Source organism: Somniosus microcephalus, unplaced genomic scaffold (genome assembly GCF_052327205.1).
Source record: "Somniosus microcephalus isolate GS21.2 unplaced genomic scaffold, FLI_Smic_1.0 unresolved_chr7, whole genome shotgun sequence".
In the NCBI taxonomy this organism is placed as follows: domain Eukaryota; kingdom Metazoa; phylum Chordata; class Chondrichthyes; order Squaliformes; family Somniosidae; genus Somniosus; species Somniosus microcephalus.
In genome coordinates this window covers 26,314,113-26,341,967 of record NW_028225185.1, presented here as the reverse complement: position 1 = coordinate 26,341,967, position 27,855 = coordinate 26,314,113, and the positions used below count along the sequence as shown (strand labels likewise).

Sequence of the window (27,855 nt, the reverse complement as noted above, 5' to 3'; positions counted from 1 at the left end):
CTGTATCCAAGTGATCAGTGCCTAAAATGGAAGGTGTTTGAGGCCAGTTACGAACTGTTGTTGAGCCGACACAAAATGAAACCCATCGACACACCAGACTGGTTTACTCGATTTTTATTGAACCATGTTGAAATTCATAACAAGCACAAGAACCCATTCACAGCTCAAAACACAGACAAAGCAATATTGGTCAAGACGAGCTTGAGGCTGTGTCCCACAGCACTTAAAGCAATTCACCACACCCTGGATCAGGCTGTGCTTGTGGGGCGAGACTCCAGGTCACCCTGAACCCGGACAACATCCCCCCTCCCCTCACTGCAGGATTTAGAGAGCTCCACACAAACAGCCAGGCTGGAAAGAGTTGTAGCTTTGTGATTTTTAAAAAATTATATACACACACTGTAAACGACAAAATATTCACATGTTAAATATTACAACACTTAAATAGAGTTAGATTTTCAAAGAGTTGTCCGTGCAGCCAGCCGGGCCGAGATGAAGCGAGTGCAGAACGGACTGATGCAGAAACGGCTGGGGGAATAAGGGAACATTTGGGAGAGTGGCCCTGGGGGGATCCTGGAGGAGCCCACACGGGATAGGAATGTCCCGTACCCTCCCCGGAGGAGTGAGACCTGCCTCGGACCCTCCGTACTCTCCCCGGGAGAGCGAGACCTGCCTCGGACTCAATACCCGCTCCCCAGGGAGTGAGACTCGCCTCGGATTCTCCACACTCACCCCGGGGGAGTGTGAGAGCGGCCTCGGCCCCTCCGTACTCTCCCCGGGAGAGCGAGACCTGCCTCGGACTCTATACCCACTCCCCAGGGAGTGAGACTCGCCTCGGATTCTCCACACTCACCCCGGGGGAGTGAGAGCGGCCTCGGCCCCTCCGTACTCTCCCCGGGGAGTGAGACCAGCCTTGGACCCTCCGTACTCTCCCCGGGAGAGTGAGACCTGCCTCGGACTCTATACCCGCTCCCCAGGGAGTGAGACTCGCCTCGGATTCTCCACACTCACCCCGGGGGAGTGAGAGCGGCCTCGGCCCCTCCGTACTCTCCCCGGGAGAGCGAGACCTGCCTCGGACTCTATACCCGCTCCCCAGGGAGTGAGACTCGCCTCGGATTCTCCACACTCACCCCGGGGCAGTGAGAGCGGCCTCGGCCCCTCCGTACTCTCCCCGGGGAGTGAGACCAGCCTTGGACCCTCCGTACTCTCCCTGGGAGAGCGAGACCTGCCTCGGACTCTATACCCGCTCCCCAGGGAGTGAGACTCGCCTCGGATTCTCCACACTCACCCCGGGGCAGTGAGAGCGGCCTCGGCCCCTCCGTACTCTCCCCGGGGAGTGAGACCAGCCTTGGACCCTCCGTACTCTCCCTGGGAGAGCGAGACCTGCCTCGGACTCTATACCCGCTCCCCAGGGAGTGAGACTCGCCTCGGATTCTCCACACTCACCCCGGGGGAGTGAGAGCGGCCTCGGCCCCTCCGTACTCTCCCCGGGGAGTGAGACCAGCCTTGGACCCTCCGTATCCTCCCCGGGGAGCGAGACCAGCCTCGGACTCTCTGTACCCGCTCCCCGGGGGAAGAGACCCCAAATCAGATCAGCTGCGATCTCATCGAATGGCCGAACAGGTTCGAAGGGGCTGAACGGCCTCCTCCTGTTCCTTCAAACCATCTCAGCCGGAAGGACAAGGGAGCGCGGGGAAATCTCGCACTGGGTCGGGTGGGCGCCTACAGGTGTCGCTAGAACAGAGAAGCAATGCTTTGCGAGCAGGGTCATCGCCTCTCTGCCACGAACAGCCTCAATATCCGAATGCCGAGCTCGCAGTCTCGCCAGCCTGTTCTGTCGCGAGCGGTGTTCGGTGACGTTCTACGACCAGGTTGCTCCACGCACCTTTTGGGGGGGGTAAAATAGTTTTTGCCAGCTTGTCCCGGGGTCATTGCTCGAGCGTGATAAACCTTGACGTATCTGGTGGGCTAACCCTTTCACCAGCAGCCACTCGCATGCCCTCCGCACAGACCCTGCAGTGCCCAACAGACCTGCCCACGCAGGCTAGAGGGAGCTGGCCAGAGGGTCCCGACCCAGGCCACGGGGGCGTTAGCGAGGGTCCAAGACTACATCCCTCCGTAGCCCCCAACAGGTGAGCTACCCGATCCCCAGCTCCCTCCACTATAGACGGCAGGAAGGCACTTCCCCGGAGCGCACAGGTAAATACGGAGGAGGATTTTTTGGGGGGGGGGGGGGTTATGGGGCCAGCTGTGGTCTTTCACCCATTGAGATCTGGCCTCGATCAACCCCTCCATCGCCAATCGCTGCCGGACGGGAGTCACGAGACCGACCATCAGGAACTCGTCCCATCTCTGAGCCAAAGGACAGCAGGAGCGCAATTGCAACGCCCGGATCTACCTGGCCGGAACTGTGGAGCATTTTAAGAAAATATTCACACCGTTAATGCTCAGTCCGACCAGTCAGGGGTGCGCGAACACATTAAAAAAAGATTTTATAATTAATCCACGTTTCCTACTCCGGGAGACGCTAATCTTACACAAACACAATTCAATCAGCGGGATTGCTTTCGAGAGCGGAATCCGCGGCAGGAACAGCGCTTGCAAGTGTGATATATACAGAGTGACACAAGGGGTCTCTGAGCAGGAACCCGGACCCCCTTAAATGGGATTGGGGGGGGGGGGGGGGGGAAAACGCTCGTGATTAAAGACACAATTAAGTTAAACACGTCGACACACGCCAGTCAAGCAGGTAGACTGCTCGGAGGAAAGGGGGGGGGGGGTGCTGGTGGTGGTGGTGGGGGAAGAGAATCAGGGGTCACGGAGGAAGATCGCGTTCACTCGGGCGCGGGGGGTGGGGTCGGGGGTCAGACCTCACTCGGTCTGCGGCACGGAGATGGACGGGCCTTTGGGGTCGTCGAAGCGGTCCATGGTCTTCAAGTTGGTGATCATGTGCAGCCCGTAGGTGAGGATGAAGAGCATGAGCAGGGTGGTGAGCAGCCCCATCCAGATGGCGGGCGTGAAGAAACTGGCGCAGTCACTGGCGTATTCGAACTTCACACCGTTCACACCGAAGCCTTGGATCTGCGGAAAGATTGGGAGGAGGGAGGAGGCGGGTACAGCAAAATCAGCAGCTTTCGTCAGCATCACACAAGAGGAGCTCGTTATATACCCAGCAACTTAACATTTCAATGATTAATCGTCAGTTCAGGGGGTTTATATATAGAATAACAGATACCCGGGAGTGAGTTACAGGCTGGAATCTAATCGAGGGGTTCGGGGGGTTTATATATAGAATAACAGATACCCGGGAGTGAGTTACAGGCTGGAATCTAATCGAGGGGTTCGGGGGGGTTTATATATAGAATAACAGATACCCGGGAGTGGGTTACAGGCTGGAATCTAATCAAGGGGTTCGGGGGGGTTTATATATAGAATAACAGATACCCGGGAGTGGGTTACAGGCTGGAATCTAATCAAGGGGTTCGGGGGGGTTTATATATAGAATAACAGATACCCGGGAGTGAGTTACAGGCTGGAATCTAATCGGGGGGTTCAGGGGGTTTATATATAGAATAACAGATACCCGGGAGTGAGTTACAGGCTGGAATCTAATCGAGGGGTTCGGGGGGGTTTATATATAGAATAACAGATACCCGGGAGTGAGTTACAGGCTGGAATCTAATCGAGGGGTTCGGGGGGTTTATATATAGAATAACAGATACCCGGGAGTGAGTTACAGGCTGGAATCTAATCGAGGGGTTCGGGGGGTTTATATATAGAATAACAGATACCCGGGAGTGAGTTACAGGCTGGAATCTAATCGAGGGGTTCAGGGGGTTTATATATAGAATAACAGATACCCGGGAGTGAGTTACAGGCTGGAATCTAATCGAGGGGTTCGGGGGTTTATATGTAGAATAACAGATACCCGGGAGTGAGTTACAGGCTGGAATCTAATCGAGGGGTTCAGGGGGTTTATATATAGAATAACAGATACCCGGGAGTGAGTTACAGGCTGGAATCTAATCGAGGAGTTCGGGGGGTTTATATATAGAATAACAGATACCCGGGAGTGAGTTACAGGCTGGAATCTAATCGAGGGGTTCAGGGGGTTTATATATAGAATAACAGATACCCGGGAGTGAGTTACAGGCTGGAATCTAATCGAGGAGTTCGGGGGGTTTATATATAGAATAACAGGTACCCGGGAGTGAGTTACAGACTGGAATCTAATCGAGGGGTTCGGGGGGATTATATATAGAATAATAACAGATACCCGGGAGTGAGTTACAAGCTGGAATCTAATCGAGGGGTTCAGGGGGTTTATATATAGAATAACAAGATACCTGGGAGTGAGTTACAGGCTGGAATCTAATCGAGGGGTTCGGGGGGTTTATATATAGAATAACAGATACCCGGGAGTGAGTTACAGACTGGAATCTAATCGAGGGGTTCGGGGGGTTTATATATAGAATAACAGATACCCGGGAGTGAGTTACAGGCTGGAATCTGAACAAGGTGATCGGGGGGGTTTATATATAGAATAACAGGTACCCGGGAGTGAGTTACAGGCTGGAATCTAATCGAGGAGTTCGGGGGGGTTTATATATAGAATAACAGATACCCGGGAGTGAGTTACAGGCTGGAATCTAATCTAGGGGTTCGGGGGGTTTATATATAGAATAACAGATACCCGGGAGTGAGTTACAGGCTGGAATCTAATCGAGGGGTTCGGGGGGGTTTATATATAGAATAACAGATACCCGGGAGTGAGTTACAGGCTGGAATCTAATCTAGGGGTTCGGGGGGTTTATATATAGAATAACAGATACCCGGGAGTGGGTTACAGGCTGGAATCTAATCGAGGGGTTCGGGGGGGGGTTATATATAGAATAACAGATACCCGGGAGTGAGTTACAGGCTGGAATCTAATCGAGGGGTTCGGGGGGTTTATATATAGAATAACAGATACCCGGGAGTGAGTTACAGGCTGGAATCTAATCGAGGAGTTCGGGGGGTTTATATATAGAATAACGGATACCCGGGAGTGAGTTACAGGCTGGAATCTAATCGAGGGGTTCAGGGGGTTTATATATAGAATAACGGATACCCAGGAGTGAGTTACAGGCTGGAATCTAATCGAGGGGTCCGGGGGGTTTATATATAGAATAACAGATACCCGGGAGTGAGTTACAGGCTGGAATCTAATCGAGGGGTTCAGGGGGTTTATATATAGAATAACAGATACCCGGGAGTGAGTTACAGGCTGGAATCTAATCGAGGGGTTCAGGGGGTTTATATATAGAATAACAGATACCCGGGAGTGAGTTACAGGCTGGAATCTAAATCGAGGGGTTCGGGGGGTTTATATATAGAATAACAGATACACGGGAGTGAGTTACAGGCTGGAATCTAATCTAGGGGTTCGGGGGGTTTATATATAGAATAACAGATACCTGGGAGCGAGTTACAGGCTGGAATCTAATCTAGGGGTTCCGGGGGGGGGGGGGGGGTTTATATATAGAATAACAGATACCTGGGAGCGAGTTACAGGCTGGAATCTAATCGAGGGGGTCGGGGGGTTTATATATAGAATAAGATACCCGGGAGTGAGTTACAGACTGGAATCTAATCTAGGGGTTTGGGGGGGGGGGGGGGGTTTATATATAGAATAACAGATACCTGGGAGCGAGCTACAGGCTGGAATCTAATCGAGGGGGTCGGGGGGTTTATATATAGAATCACGGATTTCCCGGGGAGGGCGGTGTTGCCGATCCTGTACCTGGAAATTCTCGAAGATGACCCTCCATTTATTGGCCTCGCTGGCCCACTGCAGGATGGCGCTGGACTGGGGCTCGTTGGCAACGTACTTGCAGTGATACGAGTAAATGGCCGGGGCGTAGACCTGGGTGACGTTGAAGACGACGGAGTCCGCATCCGAGCTGATCTCCACCTGGTCCAGGGTGAACCAGTTTTTGGCAGACACCGGGTACAGCCGGTTGGACATGTTAAGTCTGAGGGATGTAAAAGAGGAAAAATCCCCCAAGAGTGAAAGTCTCCTTGGAAAACAAAACGTGGCAGGGCAGCGGTAGGCGCCCTCCACTTGGCCTCAGCACCCACTGGGTTAGGGGGCGGGAGGGGACAGCTGCCAGCGCGCAGGTTTGTATGTGTGTAGAATGGGCCACTCGGGCCGAGAGAGAGCACTTTACGGCCTTCTGGACTCAAAATAGCGTTCAACAATTTCAGACTATAACCTCGGCCCCTATGTTTTCTTCCCCCTCTCACATGGCAACTGCTGATGATACTGCCATTGCCACTCACACCTCATCATAGAAACATCGAAGATAGGAGCAGGAGTAGGCCATTCGGCCCCTCGAGCCTGCTCCGCCATTTAATGAGATCATGGCTGATCATCCAAATTCAGTACCCTGTCCCAGCCTGCTCCCCATATCCCTTGATCCCTTTAGCCTTGAGAAATATATCCAACTCCTTCTTGAATATATTTAATAAATTGGCCTCCACTGCCTTCTGTGGTAGAGAATTCCACAGGTTCACCACACTCTGGGTGAAGAAATTCCTCCTCATCTCAGTCCTAAATGGCTTACCCCTTATCCTTAGACTGTGACCCCTGGTTCTGGACTCCCCGACCATCGGGAACATCCTTCCTGCATCTAGTCTGTCTAGTCCTGTTAGAATTTTATAAGTTTCAATGAGATCCCCTCTCATTCTTCTCAACTCTAGCGAGTATAAGCCCAATCGACCCAATCTCTCCTCATACGTCATTCCTGCCATCCCAGGTATCAGTCTGGTGAATCTTCGCTGCACTCCCTCCATGGCAAGAACATCCTTCCTCAGATAAGGCGACCAAAACTGCACACAACACTCAAGGTGTGGTCTCACCAAGGCCCTGTACAACTGCAGCAAGACATCCTTGCTCCTGTACTCGAATCCTCTCACTATGAAGGCCAACATACCATTTGCCTTCTTAACCGCCTGCTGCACCTGCATGCTTACCTTCAGCGACTGGTGCACAAGGACACCCAGGTCTCGTTGCACTTCCCTTTTTCCCAATCTATTGCCGATCAGATAATAATCTGTCTTCCTGTTTTTGCCACCAAAGTGGATAACCTCGCATTTATCCACATTATATTGCATCTGCCCAATCACCCAACCTGTCCAAATCATACTGGAGTTTCTCTACATCCTCCTCACAGGACACATGCCCACCCAGCTTTGAGTCGTCTGCAAACTTGGAGATATTACATCTCGTTCCCTCGTCTAGATCATTAATATATATTGTGAATAGCTGGGGTCCTAGCACCGATCCCTGCAGTACCCCACTAGTCACTGCCTGCCACTCAGGAAAAAGACCCGTTTATTCCAACTCTTTGCTTCCTGTCTGCCAACCAGTTCTCTATCCAAGTCAGTACCTTACCCCCAATCCCATGCGCTTTAACTTTGCACGCCAATCTCTTGTGCAGGACCTTATCGAAAGCCTTCTGAAAGTCTAGATACACCACATCCACTGGTTCTCCCTTATCTATTTTACCAGTTGCATCCTCAAAAAATTCCAGTAGATTAGTCAAGCACGATTTACCTTTTGTAAATCCATGTTGACTTTGTCCGATCCTGTCACTGTTTTCCAAGGGCTCTGCTATTACATCTTTTATAATGGACTCTAGCATTTTCCCCACTATCGATGTCGGGCTTACCGGTCTGTAATTCCCTGTTTTCTCTCTACCACCTTTTTTAAATAGCGGGGTAACATTAGCTACCCTCCAATCCATGGGAACTATTCTAGAATCTCTGGGAGGTTATTTGTGTCCTTCTTTGTGAAGACAGAACCAAAGTATGTATTTAATTGGTCTGCCATTTCTTTGTTCCCCATTATAAATTCCCCTGATTCTGACTGCAAGGGACCGACGCTCGACTTCACCAATCTTTTTCTCTTCACACATCTTGTTTCTTAACTGTAGTCTCCTTTCGCCTCGCACCATCATTCCTTTTGTCATTTAATCTCTCCTGCCTTCTGCCCGATCACAGACCTTCCCCTTTTGTTCTTTCCTCCGCTTCCCCTTTTCTCTGCCCCCTGCACTTGCTTAAAAATCTGTTACATCTCTAACTTTTTCCAGTTCTGACGAAGGGTCGTCGACCTGAAACGTTAAAACTCGGTTTCTCTCTCGCGCTCTCTCCCCATGATGCTGCCTGACCTGCCGAGAGTTTCCAGCTTTTCCTGTTGTTTCCTTTTAGACTGCGTGGCCGCACAGCGGTCTGGAGGTCCCGGGCAGGTCACTCGCCGGCTTTACAACGGGAATAATCGCACACGAGCAGTATTTTTTTTTAAACAAACATTGGCGGTCAGGTACAGGAAACTTTGTGCTAGCCGACACCGACGGTACCGAGCTGTTGCTGTCCCATCAAAACTGGACAAACCAGCGCTAATGTTGAAACATAGGGAGATTTTGAGCTCCGTATCTGGCAACAAACCCTGTTGCTTAGCAACAGCTTCTAAACAGTCGGCCGTACCTTGCAAGCGTCTCTGTAGCTTAGCAACAGCTTCAGCGAGACCTTGCAGAGCCTGACTGGTGAAAAAAAAGCAACGAAAAGAAAAAAAACCCAACGAAACGGCTCCTGATTTTTGCTGGTGAGTTAACCTCCGGATAAACCAAATTTTCCTGTATATCAAAAAAATCAAAAAGGCGAATGGATTGTTGGCCTTTATAACGAGAGGGCTGGACTATAAAGGGGAGGAAGTGTCAATATGAGGCACTTACGTGATCTTTACGGTCCCCAAATCTTCCACATTGTCATACTCAAGAACCAGGCTGAAGAGGAGAAAGAAAGAGAGAGAATCCATCAGAAGGAGTCAATGTCCACGTTCATGGTGTCCCACCTGCACCCACTCCTCCTCCTCCTCCTCCTCCTCCCCCCAAGGCACAGGTACCACAGCTTTCGTGCTGCCTTCTGCGACCATGGCCAGAACACCCCCCCCCCACCGCGCACGAGCCCGGCTACTGAACTGTAGCAGCCATCACAGCCAGACTCCATCCTGTCCCACAGTGGGGTCACGACGGAGTGATCGGCAGCAAGTGCGAGATCATGAAGGGGTTCGATAGGGTAGACCTGGAGAAGATGTTTCCACTCGTTGGGGGGGGGGGGGGGGGGGGGGAGGAGACCAGAACTAGGAGCCGTCAATCTAAGAGAGCGTCACCAATAAATCCAATCGGGAATTCAGGAGAAACTTCTTCACCCAGAGAGTGGTGAGAATGTGGAACTCGCTACCACAGGGAGTGGTTGAGGAGAATCGCACAGATGCCTTTAAGGGGAAGCTGGATAAACACTAGGGAGAAAAGAATAGAAGGTTATGGTGATGGGGTGAGATGAAGAAGGGGCGGGAGGAGGCTCGTGGGGAACACAAACACCGCATGTGCTGCACATACTTTGCAAGGAGCCCCGGCTGATTTCTTTCCTGTTACTTCAGGGACACTAAACCCCTGCACCCTCTAAACTATAACGGGTTATAGTCTCAGGAATACACGGTTTGGATGCAGGAAGGGGCTCCAATGAAGGGTCAACACTAACATCTGCCAGACTGCCTGCATACTTCCAACATTTGGCTCAATCACCAATTAACGACTGCCCGTGTCCCCATCGCAAACTAACCCAAGCCCAGATTATCCCCCCCCACCCCCAAGCTTCCCTAACCATTGGCTGACCAAAACCCGTGCCAGACTCTCTCCCCAATCGGCCATTAAGCACACAGCAAGATCCCGCAACCAGTGACACTGTTTTCAGTGGTGGGTATCGCTCGAAAGACACCGGGGAGAACTCCCCCCGCATTTCCATATAGTGGCCTTCGGATCTTCTATGTCCACCTGAGAGCGCAGAGGGGGGCCTCAGGTTTAACATCTCATTCGAAATTCGGCCCCTCCGACAGTGCGACGCTCCCTCAGTTCTGCCCCTCCGACAGTGCGGCCCTCCCTCAGTTCTGCCCCTCCGACAGTGCGGCCCTCCCTCAGTACTGCCCCTCCGACAGTGCGGCCCTCCCTCAGTACTGCCCCTCCGACAGTGCGACGCTCCCTCAGTTCTGCCCCTCCGACAGTGCGACGCTCCCTCAGTACTGCCCCTCCGACAGTGCGGCCCTCCCTCAGTTCTGCCCCTCCGACAGTGCGGCCCTCCCTCAGTTCTGCCCCTCCGACAGTGCGGCCCTCCCTCAGTACTGCCCCTCCGACAGTGCGGCCCTCCCTCAGTTCTGCCCCTCCGACAGTGCGGCCCTCCCTCAGTACTGCCCCTCCGACAGTGCGGCCCTCCCTCAGTACTGCCCCTCCGACAGTGCGGCCCTCCCTCAGTTCTGCCCCTCCGACAGTGCAGCCCTCCCTCAGCACTGCCCCTCCGACAGTGCAGGCACCTGTGGAGTGTTGGCCTAGCTTATGGGCAGTGTACAAAATGGAGGAAGTGATGCTAAACCTATAGAAACCACTAGTTCGGCCTCAACTATTGTTTTCCAATTCTGGGCACCGCACTTTAGACAGGATGTGAAGGTCTCGGAAAGGGTGCAGAGGAGATTGACCAGAATGGTACCAGGGATGAGGGACTTCAGTGATGTGGAGAGACTGGAGAAGCTGGGATTGTTCTCCTTGGAGCAGAGAAGGTTGAGAGGAGATTTGATAGAGATGTTCAAAATCATGGAGGGTTTAGACAGTAAATAAGGAGAAACTGTTCCCAATGGCTTAAGGATCGATAACCAAAGGACACAGATTGAGCCAAAGGCGACATGAGGAAAAACATTTTTTATGCAGCGACTGGTTAGGATTTGGAATGCGCTGCCCGATAGGGCGGTGGAGGCAGATTCAATAGTCGCCTTCGAAAGGGAATTGGAGAAATACTTGTAAGAGAATAAGTTGCAGGAGAGTGGGACTGACTGGATTGCTCTTCGAACGAGCCGGCACAGACTCGATGGGCCGAATGGCCTCCCTCTGTGCTGTACCATTCGCTGATTCTGAGAGTCTCTGGAGTGGGGGCTCGGACCCACAACCTTCTGACTGTGGAGGGAGTTGGGGGGGGGGGGGGGGGAACGCGAGACCCACTGTCGGTCTAAAGACGCAGGTCTGGAGGGGACGCGATCAGGGAAGCGAGTGGTTTTAAGCCACCTACATGGCTGTGCTGTTTGTACACATGGTCCCACTGTTGATTTTGACATTGGCGCCGTCGCCAAAGGTCCGGTTGGTCAGGTCCAGCAGCTTTTCCGTCTTGGTGAGCTGGATCCTGGAGGCCCAGAAGAGGATGCAGGGCGAGCCGGCGGTGACATTGTAGGAGAGCGGGGGGTAGGGCTCCGCCGTCTCTTCGGCCAAGAGCTGCCGGCCAGCCCGCAGGACGGCGGCCGAGACCTCGTGGACAATCTGCGGAGAGAAGACGGAAGAGCCGTGAAGTTCGAGAGTCTGCGGGCCCCGAGCCGCCACCCCCGCCCGCGCCAAAACGTAGGATCCGCGACAGAGCTTACCCGGGACGGTCGGGACGCGGTGAATATCGCAGTGAAAGGGACGCCCTCTGATTTCAGAGTCTGCAACACCTGCCCCACGATGTTATCTGGAAGACAGCCAGAAGGCAAGACCATTAGAATTAGGAGTCGGCCATTCGGCCCCTCGAGCCTGCTCCGCCATTCAATAAGATTGTGGCTGATCATCGACCTCAACTCCACTCTCCCGCCCGATCCCTCGATTCCCCGAGAGTCCAAAAATCTCTCGATCTCGGCCTTGAATATACTCAACGACTGAGCCTCCACAGCCCTCTGGGGCAGAGAATTCCAAAGATTCACCGCCCTCTGAGTGAAGAAATTCCTCCTCATCTCAGTCCTCAATGGCCGACCCCTTATCCTGAGACTGTGACCCCTGGTTCGAGACTCTCCAACCAGGGGGGAAACAGCCTCTCAGCATCTACCCTGTCAATCCCCCTCAGAATCTTGTATGTTTCAATCAGATCGCCTCTCATTCTGCTAAACTCCAGAGAGTATCGGCCCATTCTACCACACCAGGACCAGCAGGTTCAAGAACAGTTTCTATCCACAGGCAGTGCGCCGACTGAACTGCTAACCACACTGCCTCACATATTAGAGTCATATTCTCCCCCCACTCGGGAACTGAATATCAAACGAACTGTGAGCGCACAAGAACATTCTTGATCACTGGACGGTGTGCACATAGGACTCTTGTACCTCAACCTTAACTTATAAATTATAACTCATTTGTACATTGCACACTGCATTTTAATTTATATTTATTTGTTTATATATAAACATATAGATTATACTTATACAATATACTTATTATCATATTACATTACTATTACTTCCAGTGGTAATAGAGGCTTTTTTGCGCTATTCATCATATCCTGCAACTTGGACTGTCATTGCTATACTTCCTGCTTATTTGCCTATTGTTTCTATATTTATACTTGTTTTTACTTTTTGCTTTTTATATTTTATATACTTATATTGTAGGAGTGAGTGGGGAGTAAGCATTCCATTGTACTAGTTACATATGGCAATAAAATGATCTTGAATCATAGGACAATCCCCCCATCCCAGGAATCAATGCATTCCACGCGCACACAGCACGCAATCACTCCAGTTATAGAAAAATAGGAACAGGAGTCGGCCCTTCGAGCCTGCTCCGCCATTCAATATCATGGCTGATCCTCTATCTCAATACCATATTCCCACTCTCCCCATACCCCTTGATGCCTTTTGTGTCTAGAAATCTATCTATCTCCTTAAATATATTCAGTGACTTGGCCTCCACAGCCTTCTGTGGCAGAGAATTCCACAGGTTCACCACCCTCTGAGTGAAGACATTTCTCCTCAATTCAGTCCTAAATGTCCTCCCCCGTATCCAGAGACTGTGACCCCCTCGTTCTAGACACCCCAGCCAGGGGAAACATCCTCCCTGCATCCAGTCTGTCTAACCCTGTTGGAATTTTATACGTTTCCGCGAGATCCCCTCTCATTCTTCTAAACTCGAGTGAATACAGGCCTAGTCGACCCAATCTCTCCTCATACGACAGTCCTGCCATCCCAGGAATCAGTCTGGTGAACCTTCGCTGCACTCCCTCTGTGGCAAGTATACCCTTTCTTAGGTAAGGAGACCAAAACTGCACACAGTACTCCAGGTGTGGTCTCACCTAGGCCCTGTACAACTGTGGTAAGACATCCTTGCTCCTGTACTCAAATCCTCTTGCAATAAAGGCCATCCTAGCTGCCTGCTGCCTCCCCCCCCACACCCCTCCTCCCCTGAAGGCACAGACTCCCACATGCCTTCCAGCCACCCCTGGTAACTCAAGGTGGCCTTGCCGCACGCAGGATCCTGGACAGGGACTGCAGGCCGTTCAACCACGGGGACATCGCAAGCCCAAACCCCAGCCTCTCCACGACAGGATGCACACACAAGCCCTGCAATCTGGGCAGCGATTAGAAGGGCTCAGCGATTCCTCCCACTCCTGAACTCCGCTAACCAATCCTCTCCCACCTCCCCAGCCATCTGAAATGCCAGGCAGTGTGGTATACAACAACAAGCAGCATTGATATAGCGCCTTTAACGTAGTTAAACATCCCAAGGCGCTTCACGGGAGCGATTATCAGACAAAACTTTGACACCGAGCCACAGAAGGAGAAATTAGGGCAGGTGACCAAACGCTGGGTCAAAGAGGTCAGTCTTAAGGAGCGTCTTAAAGGAGGAGAGGCGGAGAGGTTTAGGGAGGGAATTCCAGAGCTTGGGGCCGAGGCAACAGAAGGCACGGCCGCCAATGGTGGAGCGATTATAATCAGGGATTCTCAAGAGGGCAGAATTGGAGGAACGCAGATATCTCGGGGGGTTGTGGGGCTGAAGGAGATTACAGAGATAGGGAGGGGCGAGGCCATGGAGGGATTTGAAAACAAGGTTGAGAATTTTGAAATCGAGGCGCTGCTTAACCGGGAGCCAATGTAGGTCAGCGAGCACAGGGGTGATGGGCGAACGGGACTGGGTGCAAGTTAGGACACGGGGCAGTGAGCACAGGGGGTGATGGGTGAACGGGACTGGGTGTGAGTTAGGACACGGGGGCAGTGAGCACAGGGGGTGATGGGCGAACGGGACTCGGTGCGAGTTAGGACGCGGGGCAGTGAGCACAGGGGGTGATGGGTGAACGGGACTGGGTGTGAGTTAGGACACGGGGCAGTGAGCACAGGGGGTGATGGGTGAACGGGACTGGGTGTGAGTTAGGACACGGGGCAGTGAGCACAGGGGGTGATGGGTGAACGGGACTTGGTGCGAGTTAGGACACTGGGGCAGTGAGCACAGGGGGTGATGGGTGAGCGGGACTGGGTGCGAGTTAGGACACGGGGCAGTGAGCACAGGGGGTGATGGGTGAACGGGACTGGGTGTGAGTTAGGACACGGGGCAGTGAGCACAGGGGGTGATGGGTGAACGGGACTTGGTGTGAGTTAGGACACGGGGCAGTGAGCACAGGGGGTGATGGGTGAACGGGACTGGGTGCGAGTTAGGACACGGGGCAGTGAGCACAGGGGGTGATGGGTGAACGGGATTGGGTGTGAGTTAGGACACGGGGCAGTGAGCACAGGGGGTGATGGGTGAACGGGACTGGGTGTGAGTTAGGACACGGGGCAGTGAGCACAGGGGGTGATGGGTGAACGGGACTGGGTGTGAGTTAGGACACGGGGCAGTGAGCACAGGGGGTGATGGGCGAACGGGACTGGGTGTGAGCTAGGACACGGGGCAGTGAGCACAGGGGGTGATGGGTGAACGGGACTGGGTGTGAGTTAGGACACGGGGCAGTGAGCACAGAGGGTGATGGGTGAACGGGACTGGGTGTGAGTTAGGACACGGGGCAGTGAGCACAGGGGGTGTGATGGGTGAACGGGACTGGGTGCGAGTTAGGACACGGGGCAGTGAGCACAGGGGGTGATGGGTGAACGGGACTGGGTGCGAGTTAGGACACGGGGCAGTGAGCACAGGGGGTGATGGGTGAACGGGACTGGGTGTGAGTTAGGACACGGGGCAGTGAGCACAGGGGGTGATGGGTGAACGGGACTGGGTGTGAGTTAGGACACGGGGCAGTGAGCACAGGGGGTGATGGGTGAACGGGACTGGGTGTGAGTTAGGACACGGGGCAGTGAGCACAGTGGGTGATGGGTGAACGGGACTGGGTGTGAGTTAGGACACGGGGCAGTGAGCACAGGGGGTGATGGGTGAACGGGATTGGGTGTGAGTTAGGACACGGGGCAGTGAGCACGGGGTGATGGGTGAACGGGACTGGGTGCGAGTTAGGACACGGGGCAGTGAGCACAGGGGGTGATGGGTGAACGGGACTGGGTGTGAGTTAGGACACGGGGCAGTGAGCACAGGGGGTGATGGGTGAACGGGACTGGGTGTGAGTTAGGACACGGGGCAGTGAGCACAGGGGGTGATGGGTGAACGGGACTGGATGCGAGTTAGGACACGGGGCAGTGAGCACAGGGGGTGATGGGCGAACGGGACTCGGTGTGAGTTAGGACACGGGGCAGTGAGCACAGGGGGTGATGGGTGAACGGGACTGGGTGTGAGTTAGGACACGGGGCAGTGAGCACAGGGGGTGATGGGTGAACGGGACTGGGTGTGAGTTAGGACACGGGGCAGTGAGCACAGGGGGTGATGGGTGAACGGGACTGGGTGTGAGTTAGGACACGGGGCAGTGAGCACATGGGGTGATGGGTGAACGGGACTGGGTGTGAGTTAGGACACGGGGCAGTGAGCACAGGGGGTGATGGGTGAACGGGACTGGGTGTGAGTTAGGACACGGGGCAGTGAGCACAGTGGGTGATGGGTGAACGGGACTGGGTGCGAGTTAGGACACGGGGCAGTGAGCACAGGGGGTGATGGGTGAACGGGACTGGGTGTGAGTTAGGACACGGGCAGTGAGCACAGGGGGTGATGGGTGAACGGGACTGGGTGTGAGTTAGGACACGGGGCAGTGAGCACAGGGGGTGATGGGTGAACGGGACTGGGTGTGAGTTAGGACACGGGGCAGTGAGCACAGGGGGTGATGGGCGAACGGGACTGGGTGTGAGTTAGGACACGGGGCAGTGAGCACAGGGGGTGATGGGTGAACGGGACTGGGTGTGAGTTAGGACACGGGGCAGGGAGCACAGGGGGTGATGGGTGAACGGGACTGGGTGTGAGTTAGGACACGGGGCAGTGAGCACAGGGGGTGATGGGTGAACGGGACTGGGTGCGAGTTAGGACACGGGGCAGTGAGCACAGGGGGTGATGGGTGAACGGGACTGGGTGTGAGTTAGGACACGGGGCAGTGAGCACAGGGGGTGATGGGTGAACGGGACTGGGTGCGAGTTAGGACACGGGGCAGTGAGCACAGGGGGTGATGGGTGAACGGGACTGGGTGTGAGTTAGGACACGGGGCAGTGAGCACAGGGGGTGATGGGCGAACGGGACTGGGTGTGAGTTAGGACACGGGGCAGTGAGCACAGGGGGTGATGGGTGAACGGGACTGGGTGTGAGTTAGGACACGGGGCAGTGAGCACAGGGGGTGATGGGTGAACGGGACTGGGTGTGAGTTAGGACACGGGGCAGTGAGCACAGGGGGTGAGGGGTGAACGGGACTCGGTGCGAGTTAGGACACGGGGCAGTGAGCACAGGGGGTGATGGGTGAACGGGACTGGGTGTGAGTTAGGACACGGGGCAGTGAGCACAGGGGTGATGGGCGAACGGGACTCAGTGTGAGTTAGGACATGGGACAGCAGAGTTTTGGATGAGCTGAAGTTTACGTAGGGTGGAATGTGGGAGGCCAGCCAGGAGTGCGTTGGAATAGTCAAGTCTGGAGGTAACAAAGGCAGGGATGAGGGTTTCAGCAGCGGATGAGCTGAGGCGGGGCGGAGACGGGCGATGTTACGGAGGTGGAAGTAGGCGGTCTGTGTTACGCTGCGGATATGTGGTCGGAAGCTCATTTCAGGGTCAAATATGACCCCAAGGTTGCGAACAGTGTGGCTCAGCCTCAGCCAGATGTTAGGGAGAGGGATGGAGTCAGTGGCTCGGGAACGGAGTTTGTGGCTTTACTCTGACGCCTCACAGAGTTCACTTCCAAATACAGCCTGGGGCTCTTTCCTCTAGAAAAGAGAAGGCCGAGGGGTGACCTGATCGAGGTCTTTAAGATTATGAAGGGGTTCGATAGAGTAGACACAGAGTCATCCTCAGTTCCAAGGGACTACTTAAGAAGACGACGTAGAGAAGATGTTTCCACTTGTGGGGGAGACCAGAACTAGGGGCCGTCAATATAAGAGAGTCACTAATAAATCCAATGGGGAATTCAGGAGAAACTTCTTCACCCAGAGAGTGGTGAGAATGTGGAACTCGCTACCACAGGGAGTGGTCGAGGTGAATAGCGGAGATGCCTTTAAGGGGAAGCTGGATAAACACACGAGGGGGAAAGGATTAGAAGGAGATGGTAATGGGGTGAGATGAACAGGGGCGGGAGGAGGCTCGTGTGGAGCAGAATGGCCTGTATCTGTGCCGGACATTCTGTGTAAATCAGAAAAGCTTACCATTGCCGGTGAGAGCTTCTTTGACAGGCATCAGGATGGAGCTGCGAAGAGGAACACAATCGTACGGGTTATACTCGGAGCCGCATTATCAGTACCCCCACTGACCGCAGCCAAACTCTCGATCTAACTCCTGTCCCTCACCTCCGAGACTCGGGGACCCTCTGCTGACACTGGTCATTCCACCTCGCACACAAGTCCCTCCCTCCCCCCCGCCCCCCAAGGGAATCTCTCCAGCAAAGCCTAATCTGCCCGAGACTTCAGTCCGACCGCAAATTTCTCTTTCGGAGAGGCCCTTCGAGCACAACTGGGATGAGGATAGAGAGAGAAAGGTCCTTCGGCAGCACCTCCCAAACCCGCGACCTCTACCACCGAGCAGGACAAGGGCAGCAGGCGCATGGGAACACCACCAGCTCCAAGTTCCCCTCCAAGTCACACACACCATCCTGACTTGGAAATATATCGGCCGATCCTTCGTCGCTGGGTCAAAATCCTGGAACTCCCTAACAGCACTGCGGGAGCACCTTCACCACGCGGGACTGCAGCGGTTCAAGAAGGCGGCTCACCACCACCTTCTCGAGGGCGACTAGGGATGGGCAATAAATGCCGGGCTTGCCAGCAACGCCCACAGCCCGTGAATTAATAAAACAAACTCCCTCAACACCCTCTCATCTCTCATCTTAATCCTGTGGCCGGTGTCCTCTGGAATTCCTTCCCCACCCCCCCACGTTCCAACCCCATCTCCAACACACTCTTCTTCCATTTCCTCCTCCGAGTGTCGACACCAAGACGCACCGCGCTATATCCCACTCAAACCTCGGTCAGGTCAGTCGTTGGAATCTGCTACCGCAACGACAGCAGACCGGACTGCCCGCCGCGGGTCAAAATCCAGCGTCCCCAGGAAGGTGCAGCAGCTTTGGGTGGATGAGCCCCTTGGAGGACGGGCGGTGGGAGGCTCGATGGAAGAAACAGCGTCAGTGCAGCGCTCCCTCAGTACCGCCCCTCCGACAGGGCGGCGCTCCCTCAGTACCGCCCCTCCGACAGGGCGGCGCTCCCTCAGTACCGCCCCTCAGACAGTGCGGCGCTCCCTCAGTACCGCCCCTCCGACAGTGCGGCGCTCCCTCAGTACCACCCCTCCGACAGTGCGGCGCTCCCTCAGTACCGCCTCTCCGACAGTGCGGCGCTCCCTCAGTACCGCCCCTCCAACAGTGCGGCGCTCCCTCAGTACCGCCCCTCCGACAGGGCGGCGCTCCCTCAGTACCGCCTCTCCGACAGTGCGGCGCTCCCTCAGTACCGCCTCTCCGACAGTGCGGCACTCCCTCAGTACTGCCCCTCCGACAGTGCGGCGCTCCCTCAGTACCGCCTCTCCGACAGTGCGGCGCTCCCTCAGTACCGCCCCTCCGACAGTGCGGCGCTCCCTCAGTACCGCCCCTCCGACACTCCCTCAGTCCCTCCCCTCCGACAGTGCGGCACTCCCTCAGTACCGCCCCTCCGACAGTGCGGCGCTCCCTCAGTACCGCCTCTCCGACAGTGCGGCGCTCCCTCAGTACTGCCCCTCCGACAGTGCGGCGCTCCCTCAGTACTGCCCCTCCGACAGTGCGGCGCTCCCTCAGTACCGCCCCTCCGACAGTGCGGCGCTCCCTCAGTACCGCCCCTCCGGCGCTCCCTCAGTACCGCCCCTCCGACAGTGCGGCGCTCCCTCAGTACCGCCCCTCCGACAGGGCGGCGCTCCCTCAGTACCGCCCCTCCGACAGGGCGGCGCTCCCTCAGTACCGCCCCTCCGACAGGGCGGCGCTCCCTCAGTACCGCCCCTCCGACAGGGCGGCGCTCCCTCAGTACCGCCCCTCCGACAGGGCGGCGTTCCCTCAGTACCGCCCCTCCGACAGTGCGGCGCTCCCTCAGTATCCCTACCCCTCTCCTCAAGCTCGAACTCCACCCCACCTCCTGCGAGCCTGCGCCTGGTGCAGTCTCAGTGAGAGGAGCGGCCTGGCCTTACCTGGAAGTGTAAGGCAGCCTGACCACCAGCAGCGAGGGGACGCTCGCGTTAAGGCGGAGTTCCCGAATGGTCAGCTGGTCAACGTAGAGGGGGCTCCCGCCTGTCTGTGCCTGGATTGACGAGAGCAAGGAGCTGGTCGCGTGCCAATCCACTGAGGGAAGCACCAGCGAGGACGGCGAGGCTTCCACAGCATTCTACACTCGTAGGGGGGGGGTGGGGGGGGCGGGGAAAGAAGAAACAAAATAGAGACATCAAACACTGCTGGAGTGAGGGCTCAGGATCAATAACTCAGTACTGTACCCCAGTATTCGTGACAGACCTGGCCCCACTAGTACTGTACCCCAGTGTTATACAGTGACAGACCTGTACCCACCAGTACTGTACCCGTGTTATAGTGACAGACCTGTACCCACCAGTACTGTACCTCAGTGTTTACTAGTGGGTACAGGTCTGTCACTGTAGAACACTGGGGTACAGTACTAGTGGGTACAGGTCTGTCACTGTAACACGGGTACAGTACTAGTGGGTACAGGTCTGTCACTGTATCTGTACCCGTGTTAGTGACAGACCTGTACCCACCAGTATTGTACCCCAGTGTTAGTGAAAGACCTGTACCCACCAGTACTGTACCAGTGTTACACAGTGACAGACCTGTACCCACCTGTACTGTACCCGTTATACAGTGACAAACTTGTACCCACCAGTACTGTACCCCAGTGTTAGTGACAGACCTGTACCCACCTGTACTGTACCCCAGTGTTAGTGACAGACCTGTACCCACCAGTACTGTACCCGTTAGTGACAGACCTGTACTGTACCCCAGTGTTAGCGACAGACCTGTACCCGCCAGTACTGTACCCATGTTACACAGTGACGGACCTGTACCCACCAGTACTGTACCCCAGTGTTATAGTGACAGACCTGTATCCACCAGTACTGTACCCCAGTATTATACAGCGACAGACCTGTACCCCAGTTATACAGTGACAGACCTGTACCCACCAGGACTGTACCCCAGTATTACAGTGACAGACCTGTACCCACCAGTACTGTACCCCAGTGTTATACAGTGACAGACCTGTACCCACCACTGTACCCGTGTTATACAGTGACAGACCTGTACCCACCAGTACTGTACCCCAGCGTTAGTGACAGACCTGTACCCACCAGTACTGTACCCGTTATAGTGACAGACCTGTACCCACCAGTACCGTACCCGTGTTGTAGTGACAGACCTGTACCCACTAGTACTGTATCCCAGTGTTACACAGACCTGTACCCACCAGTACTGTACCCCAGTGGTATAGTGACAGACCTGTACCCACCAGTACTGTACCCCAGTGGTATACAGTGACAGACCTGTACCCACCAGTACTGTACCCCAGTGTTATACAGTGACAGACCTGTACCCACCAGTACTGTACCCCAGTGTTATAGTGACAGACCTGTACCCACCAGTACTGTACCCCATTGTTATGCAGTGACAGATCTGTACCCACCAGTCCTGTACCCGTGTTATACAGTGACAGACCTGTACCCACCAGTACTGTACCCCAGTGTAATAGTGACAGACCTGTACCCACCAGTACTGTACCCGTGTTATACAGCGACAGACCTGTACCCACCAGTATTGTACCCGTGTTATACAGTGACAGACCTGTACCCACCAGTACTGTACCCCAGTGTTAGTGACAGACCTGTACCCACCAGAACTGTACCCCAGTGTTATACAGTGACAGACCTGTACCCACCAGTACTGTACCCCAGTGTAATACAGTGACAGACCTGTACCCACCAGTACTGTACCCCAGTGTAAGTGACACACAGAGCGAGGTCACCTCGTGGGTCAGAGTGGCCACGTGCAGGAGCGATGGAGTGCGAGATGCCTCAGTGATTTCAGACTCCTACCTGCAGGTTGGGGAACGCGCTCTCTTGTCTGTTGCCGTACGCCCCGCCATACACGGTGAAATCATCGACGCTGAGCTGTGAACAGTGACGAGAAACACAAATCGGTCAAGGTTTACGGCTGGACCAGTCTTTTCTGGCTGCCCCGAGGAGATGGTGTTTGCTGGGCCTTCTCCAGTCCCTGCGGAACAGTTTACAGGAGATCGCCAGAGGTAAACGCCGGCACGTGGCGACACCAGGAGCGAGATACTCGGGCACAACCTGCGTTAGCAGGAAACGACACGCAAGCTGCCCTTACAAATGGATTCAAGAAGCAATTGGATGTGTTGCTGGAGAGGGACAAGGCCGAAGGATATGGGGGAGAAGGTGGGGTTGAGGGATTCGGGGAGAAGGTGGGGTTGAGACATCATAGAAAGTTACAGCACGGAAGGAGGCCATTTGGTCCATCGTGTCCGCGCCGGCCAACAAAGCGCTATCCAGCCTAATCCCACTTCCCAGCTCTCGGTCCGTAGCCCTGCAGGTTAGAGCATCCCAAGTGCACATCCAAGTACTTTTTAAATGTGGTCAGGGTTCCTGCCTCTACCACCCTTTCAGGCAGTGAGTTCCAGACCCCCACAACCCTCTGGGTGAAGAAATTTCCCCTCAAATCCCCTCTAAACCCTCCACCAATTACTTTAAATCTGTGCCCCCTGGTTTTTGACCCCTCTGCTAAGGGAAATAGGTCCTTTCTATCCACTTTATCTAGGCCCCTCATAATTTTATACACCTCAATAAGGTCTCCCCTCAGCCTCCTCTGTTCCAAGGGAAACAGACCCAGCCTATCCAGTCTTTCCTCAGAGCGAAGATTCTCGACTCCCAGCAACATCCTTGTAAATCTCCTCTGTACCCTCTCTAGTGCAATCACATCTTTCCTGTAATGTGGTGACCAGAACTGCACGCAGGACTCTAGCTGAGGCCTAACTAGTGTTTTATACAGTTGAAGCATAACCCCCCTGCTCTTGTATTCTATGCCACAGCTAATAAAGGCAAGTATCCCGTAAGCCTTCTTAACCACCTTATCTACCTGGCCTGCTACCTTCAGGGATCTGTGGACATGCACTCCAAGGTCCCTTTGTTCCTCTACACTACTCAGTGTCCTACCATTTAATGTGTATTCCCTTTCCTTGTTAGCCCTCCCCAAATGCATTACCTCACACTTCTCCGGATTGAATTCCATTTGCCACTGTTCTGCCCACCTGACCAATTCATTGATATCTTCCTGCAGTCTACAGCTTCCTTCTTCAGTATCAACCACACAGCCGATTTTAGTATCATCTGCAAACTTCTTAATCATACCCCCTATATTCAAATCTAGATCATTGATATATACCACAAAAAGCAAGGGACCTAGAACTGAGCCCTGCGGAACCCCACTGGAAACAGCCTTCCAGTCACAAAATCACCCATCACCCATTACCCTCTGCTTCCTGTCTCCGAGCCAGTTTTGAATCCAACTTGACACTTTGCCCTGGATCCCATGGGCTTTTAACTTCGTGACCAGTCTGCCATGTGGAACCTTATCAAAAGCCTTGCTAAAGTCCATATACACTACATCAAACGCACTACCCTCATCTACACCCTTGTTACCTCCTCAAAAAATTCAATCAAGTAGGACGCCGGGGGGGGGGGGGGGGAAGAGAGAGGAGGGAGGGAGGCCAGGGGGGGGGGGGGGGGGGGGAAAAAGAGAGGGAGGCGGCGGGGTTGAGGGATGTGGGGAGAAGGTGGGGTCGAGGGACGCGGGGAGAAGGCGGGGTCGAGGGACGCGGGGAGAAGGTGGTTTATCGTCAATGAACAGGCTGATTAAGCTTTGCCAGTTCCTCATGGTCCACACGCTCAGCCAGCCCCCTTACCTTATCCTGAAGGAATAAGACAACAGTCTTGGGTCCTTTGCCGAGTGCTGGGTTCAAATAGGAGGAGAGCTGCAGGGCGGAGAGGATATGACCTTCGTTCGGGGCATCGTGAGAATCCCACAGGGAGCTGTGAACAGACACACGGGGGAGAGAAAGAGAGAGAGAGAGAGAGAGTTACTTGGAGCAATCAGCTCCGACGGCAACACGGTGCCAGGAGTTACCCTGAGCGCCACAGACCAGGGAGGTGTCGGTTCCATCCCGGTGCAAAGCGAGCGGAATCATTTATACAGGAACGTTAACACGGAACATCACACCTCTCCAAGGAGCCGCGGAGAGGCTGTGATGCAATGTGTTCACCAATGCAGTGATCTCATCCCACAGCCTCCACTTCTCAACAGCAATGGGAACAGAAAGTCAGTGGAGAGAGTGACAGTGCAGGACTGTATGAGCAGGATGTGAAACCCACCGCACTGCTCCAATGGCTTCTGTGAAAGTGAACAGCATTAAGCAATCCATAACGTGAGCTTTCATCACAGATCAGCACTGGATTCAACACTGCTTGTCCCACTCTCAGATACCAGCTCCTCCATCACCCACACAGCCTGTCCCACTCTCCGATACCAGCTCCTCCATCACCCTCACACAGCCTGTCCCACTCTCAGATACCAGCTCCTCCATCACCCACACACAGCCTGTCCCACTCTCAGATACCAGCTCCTCCATCACCCACACACAGCCTGTCCCACTCTCAGATACCAGCTCCTCCATCACCCTCACACAGCCTGTCCCACTCTCAGATACCAGCTCCTCCATCACCCACACACAGCCTGTCCCACTCTCAGATACCAGCTCCTCCATCACCCTCACACAGCCTGTCCCACTCTCAGATACCAGCTCCTCCATCACCCACACAGCCTGTCCCACTCTCCGATACCAGCTCCTCCATCACCCACACAGCCTGTCCCACTCTCAGATACCAGCTCCTCCATCACCCTCACACAGCCTGTCCCACTCTCAGATACCAGCTCCTCCATCACCCACACACAGCCTGTCCCACTCTCCGATACCAGCTCCTCCATCACCCACACAGCCTGTCCCACTCATATACCAGCTCCTCCATCACCCACACACAGCCTGTCCCACTCTCAGATACCAGCTCCTCCATCACCCACACACAGCCTGTCCCACTCTCAGATACCAACTCGTCCACCACCCACACACAGCCTGTCCCACTCTGAGATACCAGCTCCTCCATCACCCACACACAGCCTGTCCCACTCTCCGATACCAGCTCCATCACCCACACACACAGCCTGTCCCACTCTCAGATACCAGCTCCTCCATCACCCACACACAGCCTGTCCCACTCTCAGATACCAGCTCCTCCACCACCCACACACAGCCTGTCCCACTCTCAGATACCAGCTCCTCCATCACCCACACACAGCCTGTCCCACTCTCCGATACCAGCTCCTCCATCACCCACACACACACAGAATGATCACTGCCTATATTTCGGATGAAACGTTAAACTGAGGCCCCCCGTCTGTCCTCTCCGGTGGGTGTAAAAGATCCCATGGCTCTATTCGGAAGAGCACGGAGTTCTCCCCGGTGTCCTGGGGCCAATATTGATCCCTCCACCAACATCACTAAAAATCTGAGTCATTATCACACGGCTGTTTGTGGGAGCTTGCTGTGCGCAATTTGGTTACCGCGTTTCCTACATTACAACAGTGACCACACTTTAAAAGGACGTCATTGGCTGTGAAGCGCTTTGGGACGTCCTGAGGTTGAGAAAGGCACTGGAGAGATGAAAGTTCTTTGTTTTCATTCTTTTCTCGTTCAGACACTGATCTGCATTGACTTCAGCTCAAATGAGCTCGTCACTGATTGAACGAGTTAATCTTGCTGTCACAGGTGGCCAGTTACACGGCGACACAGTTTCACAATAATCCTGTCGAATCATTCACCACACAGATTAATAATTACACTGCAGAGGGACAGCATTCTAAATCACCTACCCATTAACTCTATCTAACCCGTGCTGTACCTGCCCTGGGAGTGTTTGATGGGACAGTGTAGAGGGAGCTTTACTCTGTATCTAACCCGTGCTGTACCTGCCCTGGGAGTGTTTGATGGGACAGTGCAGAGGGAGCTTTACTCTGTATCTAACCCGTGCTATACCTGCCCTGGGAGTGTTTGATGGGGACAGTGTAGAGGGAGCTTTACTCTGTATCTAACCCGTGCTGTACCTGCTCTGGGAGTGATTGATGGGGACAGTGTAGAGGGAGCTTTACTCTGTATCTAACCCGTGCTGTCCCTGCCCTGGGAGTGTTTGATGGGACAGTGTAGAGGGAGCTTTACTCTGTATCTAACCCGTGCTGTACCTGCCCTGGGAGTGTTTGATGGGACAGTGTAGAGGGAGCTTTACTCTGTATCTAACCTGTGCTGTACCTGCCCTGGGAGTGTTTGATGGGACAGTGTAGAGGGACCTTTACTCTGTATCTAACCCGTGCTGTACCTGCCCTGGGAGTGTTTGATGGGACAGTGTAGAGGGAGCTTTACTCTGTATCTAACCCGTGCTGTACCTGCCCTGGGAGTGTTTGATGGGGACAGTGTAGAGGGAGCTTTACTCTGTATCTAACCCGTGCTGTACCTGCCCTGGGAGTGTTTGATGGGACAGTGTAGAGGGAGCTTTACTCTGTATCTAACCCGTGCTGTACCTGCCCTGGGAGTGTTTGATGGGGACAGTGTAGAGGGAGCTTTACTCTGTATCTAACACGTGCTGTACCTGCCCTGGGAGTGTGATGGGACAGTGTAGAGGGAGCTTTACTCTGTATCTAACCCCGTGCTGTACCAGCCCTGGGAGTGTTTGATGGGACAGTGTAGACGGAGCTTTACTCTGTATCTAACCCCATGCTGTACCTGCCCTGGGAGTGTTTGATGGGGACAGTGTAGAGGGAGCTTTACTCTGTATCTAACCCGTGCTGTACCTGCCCTGGGAGTGTTTGATGGGACAGTGTAGAGGGAGCTTTACTCTGTATCTAACCCGTGCTGTACCTGCCCTGGGAGTGTTTGATGGGACAGTGTAGAGGGAGCTTTACTCTGTATCTAACCCGTGCTATACTTGCCCTGGGAGTGTTTGATGGGACAGTGTAGAGGGAGCTTTACTCTGTATCTAACCCCATGCTGTACCTGCCCTGGGAGTGTTTGATGGGACAGTGTAGAGGGAGCTTTACTCTGTATCTAACCCCGTGCTGTACCTGCCCTGGAAGTGTTTGATGGACAGTGTAGAGAGAGCTTTACTCTGTATCTACCCCCGTGCTGTACCTGCCCTGGGAGTGTTTGATGGGGACAGTGTAGAGGGAGCTTTACTCTGTATCTAACCCGGGCTGTACCTGCCCTGGGAGTGTTTGATGGGGACAGTGTAGAGGGTGCTTTACTCTGTATCTAACCCCGTGCTGTACCTGCCCTGGAAGTGTTTGATGGGACAGTGTAGAGAGAGCTTTACTCTGTATCTAACCCCGTGCTGTACCTGCCCTGGGAGTGTTTGATGGGGACAGTGTAGAGGGAGCTTTACTCTGTATCTAACCCGTGCTGTCCCTGCCCTGGGAGTGTTTGATGGGGGACAGTGTAGAGAGAGCTTTACTCTGTATCTAACCCGTGCTGTGGGAGTGTTTGTTGTTGAGGGCAGGCTTCACTCACCTCTCGGTGGACCAGGCCAACACCGGGACCTGGTCGGTGCCCCGGCCCCGCCCAGGGCCGCCAGCAGACCGGCCGCCACTAGCCCACCCGCTCCAAGCCGCCGCCATTTTGCTCTCTTCTCCCGGGTCGGGCCGGCCCAGCCGCTTTCAATGCGCAGGCGCCGCCTCCTGCACCCGCCCCCAGCGAACGTCAATCATCGCGCCCGACGCTTGGTGATTGGTCGTCTCTGCGCCGCACTCAATTTCGATTGGTCACAGCCCCAGTCAATCATTTCTCCGCACCCGCCCACCTCGAAGCACCTCCGCAGTCCGTGTCGTCGGCGTCTGCACCAGGTGCTGATTGGTCCGGTAAGTCAGCCTTTAACCCCGCCCCTGCCGTCACATGATGATCTTGTGACCAGGGCGACAGCCCGGCACCGCCCGCCCGCTGGAGGAATGTTCTGATTGGTCCCGCTGCTCGCTGTCAGTCAGGGTCGGGGTGCCGGTGTGGCTCCGTCAGTCTGTTTCCTCTGGTGGCTACGGGTTCGATTCCCGCTTCCACCCCACTGTCACACTGCCGGAGGGGCGGTACTGAGGGAGCGCCGCACTGTCAGAGGGGCGGTACTGAGGGAGGGCCGCACTGTCGGAGGGGCGGTACTGAGGGAGCGCCGCACTGTCGGAGGGGCGGTACTGAGGGAGCCGCCCCGGCGCTGTCGGAGGGGCGGCACTGAGGGAGCGCCGCACTGTCGGAGGGGCGGTACTGAGGGAGGGCCGCACTGTCGGTGGGGCGGGTACTGAGGG

At 54.6% G+C, this 27,855-nt stretch overlaps 1 protein-coding gene across 1 annotated transcript; it reads right to left on the bottom strand.

The window, feature by feature from the left end:
- Window positions 1-98: 98 nt before the first annotated feature.
- Window positions 99-27,220, bottom strand: LOC147086654 (V-type proton ATPase subunit S1-like). The gene is made up of 10 exons (XM_085978793.1): window positions 27,077-27,220; window positions 23,372-23,498; window positions 21,486-21,560; window positions 19,578-19,771; window positions 17,585-17,625; window positions 11,501-11,586; window positions 11,155-11,399; window positions 8,775-8,825; window positions 5,783-6,014; window positions 99-3,081 (listed from the first exon to the last, which is right to left on the bottom strand). Exons 1-10 carry the CDS (start codon window positions 27,181-27,183, stop codon window positions 2,872-2,874), a joined length of 1,368 nt encoding a protein of 455 aa, XP_085834919.1. The 5' UTR covers window positions 27,184-27,220; the 3' UTR covers window positions 99-2,871.
- Window positions 27,221-27,855: the final 635 nt, after the last annotated feature.